The sequence below is a fragment of the Elephantulus edwardii genome, unplaced genomic scaffold, assembly GCF_000299155.1.
Source record: "Elephantulus edwardii isolate Elephantulus edwardi_28Jun2011 unplaced genomic scaffold, EleEdw1.0 scaffold00025, whole genome shotgun sequence".
Taxonomy (NCBI): domain Eukaryota; kingdom Metazoa; phylum Chordata; class Mammalia; order Macroscelidea; family Macroscelididae; genus Elephantulus; species Elephantulus edwardii.
The window spans coordinates 9,645,116-9,662,549 of record NW_006399775.1 but is presented as its reverse complement, the minus strand read 5'-3'; the positions used below and the strand labels follow the sequence as shown (position 1 = coordinate 9,662,549).

General features: G+C 39.4%; 1 protein-coding gene across 1 annotated transcript in view; it reads left to right on the top strand.

Annotated features, from left to right (window-relative positions):
• Nucleotides 1-17,434, top strand: part of PXDN (peroxidasin homolog (Drosophila)) — a 220,353-nt gene that overhangs the window by 183,228 nt on the left and 19,691 nt on the right. Inside the window, exons 17-19 of the mRNA XM_006882919.1 lie at nt 6,264-7,767; nt 14,562-14,696; nt 16,765-16,973. Coding sequence (XP_006882981.1) covers nt 6,264-7,767; nt 14,562-14,696; nt 16,765-16,973 — 1,848 coding nt within the window. The remainder of the gene's footprint in view (nt 1-6,263; nt 7,768-14,561; nt 14,697-16,764; nt 16,974-17,434) is intronic.

The window sequence follows — 17,434 nt, the reverse complement described above, 5'->3', positions numbered from 1 at the left end:
TTATGCAGATGACACAACCCTGCTCGCTGAAACTGAGGAGGACCTCATGCACTTGCTGCAGAGGGTCAAGGACTGCAGCCTTCAGTATGGACTGAGGCTCGATGTAAAGAAGACAAAGATTCTCACTCCTGGACCAATGGTAGCATCAGGATGGATGGCATAGAGATTGAGATTGTTCACAGCTTCAGTTTGCTCAGCTCCACAATCAACACTCTTGGCACCAGCAGTCAGGAAATCAAAAAACGTATTGCAATGGGAAAGTCTGCTCTTAGGGACCTCTCTAAAGTACTCAAGAGCAATGGTGTCTCTCTGGAGACTAAGGTCTGCCTGATACAGGCCATGGTTTTTGCAATTACTTGTTGTGCATCAGAAAGTTGGACAATGACTAGGGAGGGTAGAAGAATTGACGCCTTTGAGCTGTGGTGCTGGAGAAGAGTATTGAATGTACCATGGACTGCCAAGAAAACAAATAGATTAATCCTAGAGAGGGTTAAACCAGGCTACTCCTTGGAGGGCAGGATTCTGGGGCTTCGTCTGACATACTTTGGAAATGTTGTAAGGAGAGACAGGTCTTTAGAGAGGGACATCATGCTGTGTAGAGTAGAGGGACAGCGCATGAGGGGAAGACCCTCTATGGGGTGGATTGATTCAGTGACTGGGGTAATCGGAATGGATGTGTCTGAGGCAATGCAATTGGCACAGGATAGAGCAGGGTTTATGGCTATTGTACATAGGGTCGCTATGAGTCGCAAACAACTTGACAGCACATAACAACAACAAGTTAGTTCTTACTATTACTTCCTTTTCTTCCTTTAATCAATAGTTAAGATCTTTTAAACAATGACCATATAGTATATTCAGCAAGCAAAATTCATGACAATTATTATTCTATATTTTCCCTACAAAAATAAAGCAAATGGCTTAGTGATAAGGAATTTTGCTGCCAACTCAAGGATACACACTTCGAATCTACCAGTTGCCCTGTGGAAGAAAAATAGACATTTAACTTCCTTGTGGTTTACTTGTGTTTTCCTGCCTTTGAAAACCCTCAGTCATCAATTGGTCTTTTCTGTTACATAGCACACACGTACTCAAAGGCTATATTAAAATTTTTTTCTTATGAAAATTTATTTGATGATTTTATATAAAATGTGGAAATTTGGGAAAATAGAGATAAAAAGGTAATTTCAGCTATCTTGCCCACCACTGTGGAATGATTGAATATGTTTTTGTTGATTGCCATCGAGCAAGACTCATAGCGACCCTGAACAAAAGGTATAAAGCCTTTCTATAACTTTCATCATTTCTCAAAGTTCATAGTTTCCAGAGGCACGTTGTTTAGGAAGCGGATGCCATTATATAGTTGTTTTTTATTTAAGCATCGTCACACTCCTTCATTCATTCATCTCACATTCCAGTTATTATTCCAGGTTTAGGATACAGAAATTAATAAAATAGATAAAACTCCATGTCCTCAAAGTTCTAATTTCCTGTTGAGTGGACAGTACATACTAAACGAGTATTAATAATTAGCATGTGGTGAATGACAGGATTAAAAATGAGAAGGGTATTATGGAGTGCTAGTTGTAATTGGGTTACTCTTTATATATGTTTGTTAATAGATACCTCTTTGGAAAAATGTTTGCAGCCCAGTCCTTACTAAAGGAAGCCACATGGTTCTCTGAGGGTAACTTTCCAGGCAGAAGGCTTTGAGGTTGGCTTATATTTGAGGAACAACTAGGAAGAAATGTAGCTGAATCAGAGCAAAGGAACGGTGTTGAAATTGCTGGAGTTGAGGACATAGATTTTAGGGCAACTAAGAGACTAAGGTGCACCTGATCCAGGCCATGGTCTTTGCAGTTCCTTGCATCAGAGAGCTGGACAATGACTAAGGATGACAGAAAAATAATCAATGTTGTTGCATTGTTTCTGGAGAAGAGTATTGAACATGCCATAGACTGCTAAGAGAAGAAACAGATCTGAACTGGAGAGGCTGAAACCAGGCTGCTTCTTGGAAACAAGGACTTTAAAGCTCCATCTGACATACTTTGGACATGTTGCAAGGAGGTACCAGTCCTTGGAGAAGGATATCATGCTTGGAAGGGTGGAAGGACAGTGCAGAAGACCCTCAATGAGATAGATTAACTCAGTGTCTGGGGTAATGAGGGTAGGTGTGTCAGAAACAATAATGTTGGCTCAAGACAGAGCAGGGTTCAGAGCTATTTATTGTACATAGTGTTGCTGTAAGTCAGAGTCAACTCGACAATATATAATAACAACAAGGTGACTTAGTAGTAAGCTGCAATTCTGAAGGCACATGATTTAGGTTTAACACCCTATTCTATGCATGATGGGCAGTCTCCTTGCATGCTATTAACTGCCTCTGAAAACCCACTGGAGGGTCATTTATGGATCAGTTTCCAACTTGACAGCAAACAACGACAGCTAGTCTACCTAGCAAATGATTATAAGGATTTTCTTTTTTGTTCTGCATGAGATAGTAAGCTGCAAGAGGAATTTGAGCAGAGAAGTAACAATATTTTGACAATGACTTTACACTGTCAGATCATGTGTAACATGTGTAAAAGGATAAGGGCAGATGGAGGAAAACTGGGGTAGATCTATTGAAACGTCTTAAGAGATAGTGCCTGAATCATATGGTGAAAAGTGTTTCTATTCAAGTTGTAATTTGAAGGTGGTTGTTGTTAGGTGTCATTGAGTTGACTACAACTTGAAGCGACTCTATGAGCTATAGATTTGACTCTTGCCCTGTTGTAACACATTTTCTCACAGGTGGTAAGAGAGAAGAGCTAAAGATGGCTTAAAGAGTTTTGCCTGAGCAATTGAAAGAATAGAGTTTTGAAAGAAGTTGGAAGAACTGACATTTAATAAGAGATTAAGAGTGGATCAAGTTTTAAGAGTGAGATAGGATTATCTTTCTCATATACAAGTAAACGTTTATGAAACAATTCACTCTTTAATAACACAATTTCTAAGTTTTTCACTGCAGTTCTTCCTGGCCATTTTCTACACAATAGTTGTTTAGCTTAGTCTCTGACTATTAAATATTTATTTTTTGTTGCATTTCAATATTTTTTTAAGCATTGCTAGTTGTCTGTATTTTAAAGCAGATTATATTTAAAGTGTCACCTGAGATGATCAGTGTATCTTCAAAATTACTAATAAAATACTCATTTTCCAGAAGGTACTTACACATAGTAGATTGTCAGCCCTTCCTAATTGCACAAGTAGATTTGCTTCACACCTTATCATTTGTGCTCCTTAATCTGGTTCAGTAAAATATGATTTTGCTTGTGTGTTTGTCCGCATGCCTGCTGGTTGTTGGTCTGCCCTATGACTTGGATTTTGTGTGGTCCCATCTCCAAGGGAGAAAAGCAAAAAAACAGGGTTGGAAAGAGAATGCAATGAAGAGCGCTACTGCCTGTACTCAGGCCACTAGGATTCAGCACGTCTGTTTTTAAACCTATGGCTCAAAGCCTTGGAAAAAATTAGGGTGTTTGAATAAAGCTACTGAGATTTGTCATTGAGCCCACAGACTGAAAATTTGAGAGGAAGCATTTTCCTTTTTGGCTGTCTTCTTTCTTGGCTCCTTCCAGGTTCAAGATTGAGAATTTTCTGAGACTTCCTAAAAGTTTAACGGTGAAAGCAGATCCAGGCATTTCAGTTTAACTGTTGAGTCCTTGGGAAGTGTGCACAGCTAAAGCCTTTCAAGTCAAATTGAGCCCGCAAGCTTTGATGGCAAGGAAAACCGGAGTGTTACATACAATGGCAAGGAAATAAAATAAAAAAAAAAAAAAAGGTTTTCTCATGCCAGAAGCTGTATTTTTAATTGCTTCTCCCTCAGTCTGTGAAAATTCTTTGCTACAAATTCTTTTTTTAAATGTTCTTAAATGAGGATTTCAGATACTTCCTCTACATAAAAGGGGCCTATGTTTGCTTCTTTTTGTAAAGATAAAATATTTCATTTTGTTCTTAAATTACTATGTTCACTTGCTAATACACAGACCATTGTATCTGGGAAATACTGCACAGTTCCCCAAGCCTCCAAAATAAATTGGACGGCATTACCCTCATTTCAAATTGTATATTGATGTTGCTGTAATGCTTGCTTTTTTTAGGGAAGCTCCAAAAAATGAAACAATGAACTGCCTTGAAACTGATAATTCACCAGGTGCCTACCAGATATTCAGTATCAGTCATCATTTTTCCCCTCGGAATTTTAAAATAGTTCACTGTGCTTTTGTCAGTTTGCTGTGGTATGCAGTGCCATCAAAGAAAGAATCTTGGTAAACAGATATCAGGATAAGTGGCTTGTTTCTTATTTGCTTTAAGTGTGTGCCTCTAGTTTGCTTTAAGTGTATGCAGAGTTAGCTTTGTTAGCTGTATATCAGCTCAGAGGCATCTAAGAAGATGCAGTGATGACTCAGAACTCAGACATGTGTGTCTATGTGTGAAATTGTTTGAGCCAGCCCTGGCGAGTAGGGGTTTTAAAGAGCAGTACTTGGATGTGTGAACATTTAGGGGAAAGACTTTGAGAGGGTGTAACTTCCTGGAGACAGAAGGTTCTGCTTGACTAGAGCAAATGTCTTGAGGGTGAAGAATAGGAAGAATAACTTCCTGTGATTGGGAGATTCTATTTGGAATTCAGGCAAACCTCATTTTATTATGCTCCATTCTGTTGTGATTCACAGAATCATTTTTTTTTTGTTTTGTTTTTTAATTTAAAATGTTTGTAGCAGTCCTTTGTTGAGCAAGACTGTTTACCCAGTACCATGAGCTCATTTCATGTCCTGTCATATCTAGAATATCTCACAAATACTCTAAATTTTTCCATAATATTATTGCACACTATTCAAAACAAACCAAAACAAAAATTTAAAAAAAAAAAAACAAACCACCAAACAAACCAGCTGAAAAACTCATTTCTGTTGAGTCAGAAGTGATTCATAGCTGACCCGCTACCAGGTTTTCAAGAGGCTGTAATCACACAAGAGGCGATGCCTTTTTTTCTCTCAAGGAGCAGCTGGTGGTTGTGAACTGTTAGAGAGACACATCCTTTAGGCCAACAGTGCAATGCACTACAGACTACATCACCAGAACTGCTTCACTAGACTATGGACTCAGGAAAACATAACTTTGATGCACATTGAGAAACAAACAAAAATGGATGACTTACTGTATTGAGTCACTTTGTTGTGATGGTCTGGTACTGATCCTGCACTATTTCAGTCTACCTGTAATTTGGCAAGTCAATAATAACAGTTTGGAATTTCATATGTCAGTAGTGGACCAAGACTGGAGGATTTGGGGCAAGAAAATGTTCTAATTATTAACTAGTTGATTACATCAAATTAGTGAAGTGCATACACATCAATGATACAATAGCAGAAAGGGAACAGATTTTAAGATTCTACCACGAAGGTGGGAAATCTGCCCTAGCATATGATAGTAGGAATGTAGAGGAGAGTACATTTTTCAAGAATATTTTGCAACTATAATAGAAGGAGTTGGCAATTATTGACTGTTGGGCAAAAGAGAATAAAGCAACAATGATCGTTGAGGTGTCCAGTGATCTATGTCTGAGAAGCAGGCCTTGCGATACGGTGTGAAAGGTCCACAAAGGAAGGAACAGATTTGAGAGTCAATTCCTATTGAATTTTCTAGAACTCTGTTGGCCTAATGCGTAAGGAAGTGTGCTGCCAACCGAAAGACAGGGGGTTCGAATCCACCAGCTGCTCTTCCGGAGAAAGATGGGCAGTCTCCTCCTGTGTGATTTATAGCATCTGAAAACTCAGTGTAGGGTCAGCTGTGAGTTGGTTCCTACATGACACATAACACCAACACTGAAATTTATTTACAAGTTGCTTATAATGACTTAAGACGAAGTGTAGATGTGTCAGTTTGGATTCATGAAAATCATTAAGCCTAGAGCTGCGGAATAAGGAATCACCACGTTTAGTGTTGGCAGTTGAAACCATGAGGTTGACTCAGTTGGTAAGGAAAGCATGGTAGAGGAATAAGAAAGGCACACAGGAACACCTTTGGCATTTAGAGATAGAAAAGGAGCAGAGTAAGAGAGGAGGAATTTCTGCTGAATGAAGTGAGGAGTGGCCCGCAGGACTCTGCTTGGTAGTTTCCCAAGCTCCTGCGAGCTCAGTGACATTGACAGGGGAGAAGGAACTCTGAAAGATTACTATTCGATATCTGCTTAAGTTTTGCCTTGCTTTTGCGTTTTGTTTCAGGTTACCACTATAATGACCTTGTGTCCCCTCAGTACCTGAATCTGATCGCTAACCTCTCTGGCTGCACTGCCCACCGGCGAGTGAATAACTGCTCAGATATGTGCTTCCACCAGAAATACAGGACCCACGACGGGACGTGCAACAACCTCCAGCATCCTATGTGGGGGGCTTCTCTGACTGCTTTTGAACGCTTGTTAAAGTCCGTGTATGAAAACGGCTTCAATACCCCTCGCGGTATTAATCCAAACCGACTGTACAATGGGTATGTGCTTCCCATGCCCCGCTTGGTGTCCACGTCTCTGATAGGGACGGAGACGATCACGCCTGATGAGCTCTTCACCCACATGATGATGCAGTGGGGCCAGTTCCTCGACCATGACTTAGACTCCACAGTGGTGGCCCTGAGTCAGGCTCGCTTTTCCGATGGGCAGCACTGTAGTTCTGTCTGCAGTAATGACCCTCCTTGTTTCTCAGTCATGATCCCACCCAATGACCCCAGAGTCCGAAATGGTGCCCGCTGCATGTTCTTTGTGCGATCCAGTCCTGTCTGTGGCAGCGGCATGACATCCCTTCTCATGAACTCCGTCTACCCTCGAGAGCAGATCAACCAGCTCACTTCATATATAGATGCGTCCAATGTATATGGCAGCACAGATCATGAGGCACGAGAAATCCGCGATCTGGCCAGCCAGCGGGGGCTCTTGAGACAGGGCATTGTGCAGAGATCTGGAAAGCCACTGCTTCCTTTTGCAACAGGGCCACCAACTGAATGTATGAGAGATGAAAATGAAAGTCCGATTCCTTGTTTCTTAGCTGGGGACCACCGAGCCAATGAGCAGCTGGGTCTAACCAGCATGCACACACTGTGGTTCAGAGAACATAACCGCATCGCCACGGAACTGCTCAAGCTGAATCCCCACTGGGACGGGGATACGATTTATTATGAGACAAGGAAAATTGTGGGTGCGGAGATTCAGCACATCACCTATCAGCACTGGCTTCCTAAAATCCTCGGGGAGGTGGGCATGAAAATGCTTGGGGAATACAAAGGCTATGACCCCAGCATTAACGCTGGAATCTTTAATGCCTTCGCCACCGCAGCTTTCAGGTTTGGCCACACACTGGTTAATCCAATACTGTATCGACTCGATGAGCATTTTGAGCCTATTCCTCAAGGCCACATACCTCTTCACAAAGCCTTCTTCTCCCCCTTCCGCATTGTCAATGAGGGAGGCATCGACCCTCTTCTTAGGGGTCTGTTTGGGGTTGCAGGGAAGATGCGTGTGCCCTCCCAGCTGCTGAACACCGAGCTCACGGAGAGGCTCTTCTCCATGGCCCACACGGTGGCTCTGGACCTGGCTGCCATCAACATCCAGAGAGGTCGAGATCACGGAATCCCGCCCTATCACGACTACCGGGTGTACTGCAACCTGTCATCAGCTTACACCTTTGAAGATCTGAAGAATGAAATAAAAAATCCAGAAATCCGAGAGAAACTGAAAAGGTGAGTTTCTGAGAAATGACTTTAAATCTTTATTTGCAAACTCTTTACTACTTACTACCACTAGGGTGGAGATTCAGATCCACCCACAGAAGCCTCAGAAGACACAACTGCTTCATCAGAAAGGTCCGGAAACCAAACCCAAACCACTGCCATCAAGTCTCTTCTAACTCATGGCAGCCCTCCATTGTGTTTCCATGGCTATTATTCTTAACTGGAGAAGAATTTTTCTCCTCCAGAAACAGCCGTGGATTTGATCTGCCAACGTTTTGATTAGCAGCCCAACACATAACCTACTACACCACCAAAGGTCACCGTTTTGAACTCCCATTAGAGCTGTCCTACTCAGAACACATTCTATTTTGGGGGATCACTAAGAGTTGGAATTGACTAAAAGACCCAGCAACAACAGTGACACACAGGTTTTAGTTTGAATAATAAAAGGCTAAGGGACGTAAGTTTAGTTGGACAATGGTCAAGCTGTTAGCTGCTAACCAAAAAGTTTACTGTTCACACCCACCAGCTGCTTTGTAAGAGAAACATGAGAAGTATATACTTTCATTGTATATTGACAGCATGGGAAACTCTTTAGGGCAGTTCTGCACAGCTCTGCAGGGTCACTTTAAGTCAAAATTCAGTCAAGAACAGTGGATTCTTTTGGGTTTAATGAAGAGCTTACATAAAGAAGTCTCTGACGGCTATCAGAATATGGCCAAGGTTGAAAAGGAGGCAGTAGATAATGTGGTAATATACATAGGTTGCTGTGCTGTGTGGTAAGAGGAGAATAGCCAGGGTTATAGGATGAGTGAAAAAGATATATGTGCTTTCAACTGTGTTTGCAAGATAAGCTTTGCTGACTATGTTAAGACAAAGTGTGATAATCTATATTTGGCAGAGGGAGTTGACTAAAGAAATGATGAATTATTTAAGGAAGAAAAAAAAAACACCCCAGAGTTAAAACTCTTTCAGGGAAGAGGGTCTTATGCATATTAGAAATAGAGCTGTTGGAATGTATTGTTGAGTTGGAGCTGACTCACAGCTGACCCTCTAGTGGGTTTTCAGAGGCAATAAATCACATGGGAGGAGACTGCCCATCTTTCTCCCATAAAGCAGCTGATAAATTCGAACCACATGCCTTTGGATTGGCAGTGCAGCTCCTTACCACCAAACCACCAGAAATGAAATGTGAGAGTAGTCACTCACTTTCACTCTCTGCTGTTTAGTGAGTTCCAGTTGACTGTGATCTTTCATCAGAGCTACCCTCTATTGGTGTAAACCCTAACAGGTAGAAATTGCCCATCATTCTCCCATGGAGCCCTAGATAGATTTGTACTGTTGAAGTCATATGGCCTTTGGGTTAGCAAGGCAGCTTTCTATGGACTGTGGAACCATAGCTCCCCGTGGGCAGTGTTGTTTGTCGTGAGGTGCCACAAGTCAAATATACCTCACAGTGACAACAGATCTGAATCTTGATCGTTGAATAAACCAACTCAGCTTTGACTTGTTACCTATCCATGTATTCACTATGTTATCCTAAATTCAAGCTATTTTAGCAAATCTTTCAAGATTGTCATTAACTCAGTAAATCTGTTAAATCTTTTCATAGTGGCATGGCTATTCTGAGAGAACGTCTCTCACTGATAGGCCTCAGTAAAAAGTAGAGTCAGAAAGCTACCTAGAAGCCTACCTTTTTCCTAAGAAGGTAAAATGCATCTTAGGTGAATTAGATCTGAAAGGAATCCTCAAAATCTCTTGAATTCCTAAATAGGACGATGAAGTTGATTAGTAAACTCTCACACCGGGATTAGAATTGCAGTTCCCAGGCGTAATCCCAATTGCTTTCTCCTGAATTTTCGAAGACAATCTGATTGCAACTTATCTATTCAAAGTTCTCCGAAGTACAGGGTTTCAGTAGCTCTACTAGTTTTAAAATCTTGCTCCTTTCTGTCTTTTGCTCACTCATTCCTTTTACATTATTTGTTCTAGTTTTCTTGACTACAGTCTTCTATGGAAATAAAAACACTTACTTATTAGAGTTTTACCATAATGATCCTTCTCAATCTTTGTACCTAATTAGTCCCATCAATCATTTTACACGTAAAAAAAAATTCTGCTTAAAACTCAGCATATTTTATATTTCCTTACTAATTTACTGACAATAAAATTACAACTTTGGTCTAGTTAGGATCTCATCCACACTTTATAGAAAAAGATTGTTTTTTTACTTATAATTTTTGCGAGTTAAGAATAAACATTATCTACTTACCTTTGGTGCAATTCTAAGTCATAGTGGTCCTTGTTTGGATCCACAATTAACATCCTTGGTACCAACCGTCAGGAAATCAGGAGATGTATTGCCCTGGGAAAGTCTGCAGTTAGGGACCTCTGTAAATTATTGAGGAGTAATGAGGTATGTTTGAGGACTAAGGTACATCTGATTCAGGCCATGGTCTTTTCAGTTACTTGTTATGCATCTGAGAGAGAGCTGGACAATGAATAAAGATGACAGAAGAAGAATTGCTGCCTTTGAGCTGTGGTGTTGAGCTGTGGTGTTGGAGAAGAGTACCAAAAGAACTGCCAAAGGGTTCCAAAGAGAAAGTGCAGCCATAGTGTTCTTTGGAAGCAAAGAGGATAAAGCCTATTTCAGGCATGTTGCTAGGAGAGGCTCTTCTTTGGGGAGGGACAGAGGGTCGGCAAAGGAGGTGAAGACTCTCAACCAAGTAGATTGACACAATGACTGCGTCAGTGGGCTCTAATGTGTCAGGAAGTGTGTATATGGCATAGGATAGGACAGGGCTCAGATCTGTTGTTCATAGGATTGCTTAAAGGTCATACTCAACTGGACAACCCCTAATAACAACATCATCCATTCAACATGACAATTCTTAATTGATGTTTGCAGCTACTTCTCATTTTGAGTCAGGGCACATTAACAAATGAAGGTCCTTCCATGAGTGAAAGCTTTATTCCATCCAAATCATTAAGGCCAATTCTACTCTGAAGAGAGAGCCCTTTCAGATCATATTTTGAGTGCCATTCAACCAATGGATCTCACGCCCTGTATCTAGCAATGTTTTACTTGTAGAGTTTTTGAAATAAAAATACATTAAAAATGCAGTGGTAATAAAACACAGTGTATGACTTGTCCTACTTTTGTGTTTGTCTGTCATAATCTGGTTTTGCATGTATGGCCTTAACTATGTTGGTGAATTTCTCTCTTACTCCAATTTTGCTGATATAGTTTCTTTTAGGGTAATGTATTTTATCAAATACCTTTTCTATACTGGTCAAGATGATTGTGTGATTTTTACTTTTGTTTGATTTATGTGGTGTATTATGTTGATTGATTTCTTAATGTTGAACTATATCAGTACACCCCTTTATAATCTTACTTGATCATGCAATTAGAATTTCTTAGTATACAGTTGAATTTTGTTGGCTAAAATTTTGTTGGCAAGTTTCGTATTAGTGTTTAGGGTATGCTTTGGCCTAAAGGGTTGTTGTTGTTTATTGTTTGGTTTTGTTGTTATTTTTTTTTTTTTAAATGATGGCTTTGTCTGGCTTTGGTATCAGGATTACACTAGCATATATAATGTGCCAACCAACCCATAGCTGACCTTGCAGAGGGTTTTCGGAGGCTTAAATCACAAGGGAGAACATTGTCCATTCTCCTGTGGTAGTTTCTTTGCTTCTGTATTCTGGAATAGTTTGAGTAGCACTGATGTGAACTCTTCTCTGGATCCTTGGTAGAATTTTCCAGTGAATCCTCTGGGCCAAGACTTTTTACAATTTGTTTTGTTTTGGTTTTTAGTTGTGAGTGTGTTTAAAAGACATTTTCTCTTTCTTTTTTTATGAGTCTTTCCAAATTTTCTGCTTCCATTTTTCTTAGTTCAGTGAAGAATGCATTTCTAGAAAAATTTTACATTTCTTTTTAGGCTTTCAAATTTGTTGTAGTATAATTTTTCATAATCATTATATTATTAACCTATTCATCTCAGTTGATTCTGTTGTAATCTGACTCATCTCATTTCTTATTTTGGTTATTTACATCTGCTCAGTTTTTCCTTTGTCAATTTGACTAGTGGTTCGTCAAATTTCTTGACCCTTACAAAGAACAATCAACACTTGTGGATCATTTCGATTGTTTTTCTGTTCTTCATTTAACTTTTTTCTGCTCTGAAATTTCCATTTTCCTTGTAACTGTTGACTTTTTTTGCTATTCCTTTTCTGCTTAAATTGTAAGGAAATGCTATTGGTTTTGGCCTTTTTTTCTCTTTTTCATGTATGCATTTATTGCTTTTATGCTCCTTTTCCCTTGTCTAGACTGAAATGAATTACTTTTTCCACTCATTTATCTCTTCTGCCAAATTTCTTTTGAAAAAAGCTCAAAGGAGGTAGCAGCTCAGCTTTATATGCCTGGCAGATTCATGAACATGGTTTGTTATTTGGTCCAGGCCATAATATAGAAACAAAACAAAATTATCCATATATTATACTACTAATTAATTTTTTCTTTGTAACTCTTTTATCAAGGATGGTAGTAAATGGAGAATAAAATATAAATCCATTAAAAATTAAATGGTAATAAAATACAGTAAACCATAAGACATCACCAACTGTGTGGGAATGTCAAAGTCTTAATGAACGTGTCACTGTTTCTGAGAGCACAGTTATTTATTTCATTTCAGGGCAATACAGTGAATAGGATTTTACTTGAATGTGAATTAGCTGTGCTTATTACTCTGAGTAAAGCTCATTCCTGTGCAGTTGAAACTGATTCATAGGGGGCCCTCTAGAGGGATTTCAGGGGCAGTAAATCACACGGGAGGAGATTATGCGTGTCCACTGTGAAGCTGCTGTTGGATGTTTGACAGCCTTCCTTTGGGTTGTCAGCAAAACTTTATTAATTTCGGTGGGTTTTGGAGAAAGCAACACATTTAGCTGAAACGGAGATTTTAAGTTTGGTTTAGCTTTTAATCTTTAACATTTCTAAGAAATCTGTCCATTCTGATCCTTAATGATTTATCACCTCTAAAATTGGGGCTAGAATGAACAAAAAAATGTCCTGCTCCAGGAATAAGAGCACTTTTTGGGGGGTTAAGGAAAGGCCCTAGAGTGACTCTGATACATTGTCCTCAGGCATTGATCTCTGGACCAGATGACCTTCTTTTAAACAATATTTGCATCATAGGAGATAGAAGTAGAAGTTTAATGTTAATGGCATTGCATTTAGCACACTTCTTCTTTTAAACTTTAATTCCAAAGACAAAATGTTAAGGCTTAAAGAAACAAACAAACAATAAAACTCCAAACTATTTATTCTTCTTACAAAGGAATACCCATGAATGACCCATAATCTTTGTGTACCAGGTTAATGGAGGAGCAAATTTTCCATCCTGCTTATAGTTATTAGTCCCACTAACACTAATTTGTGAAACAGGCAGCCTGAATTTATAGAATACAGTTTATAAAAATGTCATGGCACTTTGAATAGTAATTGAAGCTAATCTACCTGTTGCCTAGTGGAGAACTTAGTATATGAAAAAGATTAGAGAAGAATATAATGACCAGGGAGGATAGAAGGAGAATTGATGCTTTTGAGCTTTGGTGCTGGAGAAGAGTGCTGAGGGTGCCATGGACTGCTAAGAAAACAAACAGATTCATCCTAGAGAGGGTTAAACCGGGCTGCTCCTTGGAGGCAAGGATTCTGAGGCTCCGTCTAACATACTTTGGACATGTTGTGAGGAGAGACCGGTCCTTGAAGAAGGACATCATGCTTGGGAGGGTGGAGGGCAGGCGCAGGAGGGGAAGGCCCTCTATGAGGTGGATTGATTCAGTGACTGGGGCAATCAGGATGAGTGTGTCAGAGGCAGTGCAATTGGCACAGGACAGAGCAGAGTTTAGGGCTGTTGTACATATGAGTCGCTATGAGTCGCAAGCGACTCGACGGCACATAACAACAACAACAACATATCTAATAGTCACTTTTTTGAAAGCATATGATGTATTTCATAATCATTATAAGAATTTGATCAATATAGCCAGTTTATTTTATTCCGCCAGCATCTCTTTGAAAGGAGATCAGGCAGTCTGCTCCTGTAAAGCTTTACAACCTCAGAAGACCTGTAGGGGAATTCTACTCTGCCCTATGCACTGGCATCATCAGCAGTGGGATAAAGTCAAGTATCTAGTTTATATGTTCATATAAACCCAAAAAAGAACAACAATTAAAAAGTATCAATACAAACAAAACAAGTACCATTGCTTTTGAATTGGGTCAGACTAATTCAGCCCCATCAAGTTTCTGAGGTTGTAAACTTTTAAGAAAGTTGACTGCTCCTCTTTTTTCCTGATTACCTGGTGGGTTTTAGCTACTGATCTTTCACTTAGTAACATAACACTTTAACCACTATACCACCACAGCTCCTTTGTGTTTACATATTGATGATCAAAAAGCTTGGAAGGCTGAATATACTGTTGCCCTGAATAGTAGGAAAGGGTGTGGTTTTCATTTTCTTCCTTAAATATTTCCTGGCTTTTCTGAACTTGCAGTAAAATATATTATATAGACATAATCATATATAAATAAACAAGTCAGAAAGTAGGAACTATTCTTTCAAGTATAATGAATAAAAACTTTAAAAGAGATAAAGGTAAATTTTCTTTAGGAGGCAAATGTTAAAATAATGTAAAAGAGTGGGTGATATAAATGACTTTTTAAAAATGTGCTTTGATTCTGATATGATACAGCTCTGTTGAGCACGTTTTAAAGGTTTGTTTTTCTTCTACTTTTTCAGATTATATGGTTCCCCATTAAACATAGATTTGTTTCCTGCCCTCATGGTGGAAGATCTGGTTCCTGGGAGCCGACTGGGGCCCACGCTGATGTGCCTGCTGAGCACTCAGTTTAAACGCTTACGTGACGGGGACAGGTAAACCTGCATGCAGTAGAAAAGGTGATCTAATCTTTAACTTTTTGTATGGAGACTCAGGAGAGAGAGGAATTCTTCTGTGATATTCGTAAGGAAAATACCTGATACCCTTATTTCTATTATGTTCTCTCAAATTGGAACTGACTTATAGCTGACCTTCCAGGAGGATTTCAGAGAGGAGAAAAAAAAAGTCATATTGTGTTGGACAAGTGTGCTGTCAGTGACCTCACCAAAGTACTGAGGAGCAGTGATGTTAGTTGGAAGACTAAGGTGTGCCTGATTTGGGCCGTAGTCTTTTCAAGTCACTTGCTATGCATCTGAGAGCCAACCAGTAAATAAAGATGACAGAAGAAGAATCGATGCCTTTGAGCTATGGTATTGGAGAAGAGTACTTAATATCCCATGGACTCCCAAAAGAACAGGCAGCTATGTCTTGGAAAAAGTACAGCCAGAATGCTCATTGGAAACAAGGATAATGAAGCTTCATCTCACATATTTTAAGCTTGCTACTGTTATTGGTATTGAGTATCATGGAGTCAAAATGGACCCATAGCTGACCCTCCAGTGGGTTTTCAGAGGTTTTAACTCACATGGGAGGAGATTGCCCATAATTCTTCCACAGAGCAGCTGCCGGATTAGAACCACATACCACATTGGCAGTGCAATTCCTTAACACTATGGATTTTCAAGAGAACAAACAAGTCTGTCCCAGAGAGGGTGAAACCAGGCTGCTCCTTAGAGGCAAGGATTTTGAAGCTCCATCTAACATTCTTTGGGCATGTGGCCAGGAGAGACCAGTCCTTGTTATAGGTCATCGTGTTTGGAATGTTGGAACGATAGTACAAGAAAGGAAGAGCCCGGATGAGATGGATTGACATAGTAACTGGGAAAATGGGATAGATGTGTTGGAGATAGTGAGACTGGCTCAGGATAGAGTGGGATTCAGAGTTAGTATACATAGGATCACTGTGAGTCTCAGGTGACTCAACAGCACGTAACAAGCCACCAGGACATATTGCTAGGACAGTCTGTTCCTTGGAAAGGAACATCAAGCTTAGAAAGGTAGAGGGTCAGCAAAAGAGGAGAAGAATTTCAATGAGATGTATTGATACAGTAACTACAACAGTGAGCTCTAGTGTGTCAGAGATGATGAGAATGGCACAATATAGGAAAGGATTCAGATCTGTTGTTAGGTTCACTATGAGTCATCCTTAACTCAAAGGCACTGAACAACAATCACAAAATTGCATGGGACGAGATAGCTCCTCCTCTCAACTGACAGATTCAAACTATGCACATTTGGATTGGCAACACAACTCCTTACCACCAAGTTACAAGCGTTCCCTAGTTTTCTTTTGTAAACAAATTTTTAACTTTTTTAGGCTGGTCTGTCACTACAGTATTAGCACTTTAATTTAACAAGAATGTGTTTATTCCTGACAATTTACTGGAACAATTCATACATTTAAACCACTGTAGGAGCTCCGAGAAATTAGATCTTATGGCAAGATTTGAAAGTTTAAATTTTAGTTAACATGTTATCTGTTTAGAATAACATATTGGTCAGTTTAGAGTAATGTGTTGGAAAGGCAAGTCTCACCCCTTCCCCTCGTGACAATACTGATGTTCAGTAAAACTATTCCATTGCCATTAACCAGAATCGACTCATAACAGACCCTTAGCAGGGGCTTTAACCTCTGAGGTAGTTGGTGGATTCAGCCTGCCAGAGAGTCATGGCCTTTGGATCAGCAGAACATGACCTACAAGTTAGGCTGCCAGCAAAATACATAAGCTGTCAGAGAAATAGATATGTGTGTCAATTAAAAGAAAAACTGGCCTATTCTTGTTAGTGGTTAATTTGCCAGAATAGTTAGACTTTCCGTAGTTTTTAGTCCAGATCTCTGTTTCTTTGTTTTTGGAGGAATCTAAAAAAAGAAAGAAATAGCAACATTTGAGTGATTTCTGTATTGCTAGTAGAGCCTAAGAAAGGAATATTTTCATTCAGCTACCTATGTTCTTTGACCCTCTTTATTTAAATCTGATCTCTTTTCCTTTTGGGGAAATACAGGCTGTGGTATGAAAACCCTGGGGTGTTTTCACCTGCACAGCTGACACAAATCAAGCAGACATCCCTGGCCAGGATACTGTGTGACAATTCTGACAACATAACCCGAGTACAAAAGGATGTGTTTCGAGTGGCTGAGTTCCCACATGGCTATAGTAGTTGTGATGAAATTTCCAAAGTGGATTTAAGGATGTGGCAAGACTGCTGTGAAGGTGTGTATTATAAAAGATGTATTTCTTCTCACTTTTACTTTGTTTTTCATATTTATTTTGCCACATTGGGGGAAAGTAAAAAAAAAAAATTATGGTGTGTATGTGTATACATATATATGTACATATATTTGTGCATTTCCATCTTGTTATAACATATAAACTTCCCTAATACTATTTTTAACATATACAACCATCACCATCACTATCCACTAATAATTAATGAATACTAAAGTATTGCAAATATTATAATAGTAAAAATTAGGAGTTAAGGACTTTGAAAATTTGGTATATTTCTCTTGATGGACAGTGAGGCCAAAAAAAAGAAGTCTTGATTTTGAGAATTTTTAATGGCATCAGGAAATACTCATTATCACTAAAATGTTAAGCAAAAGAGTAGGAAACAAACTTTAATTAAAACCAAAGACAGTAAAAGTATAAGGCAGAAACTTTTATCTTTTTTT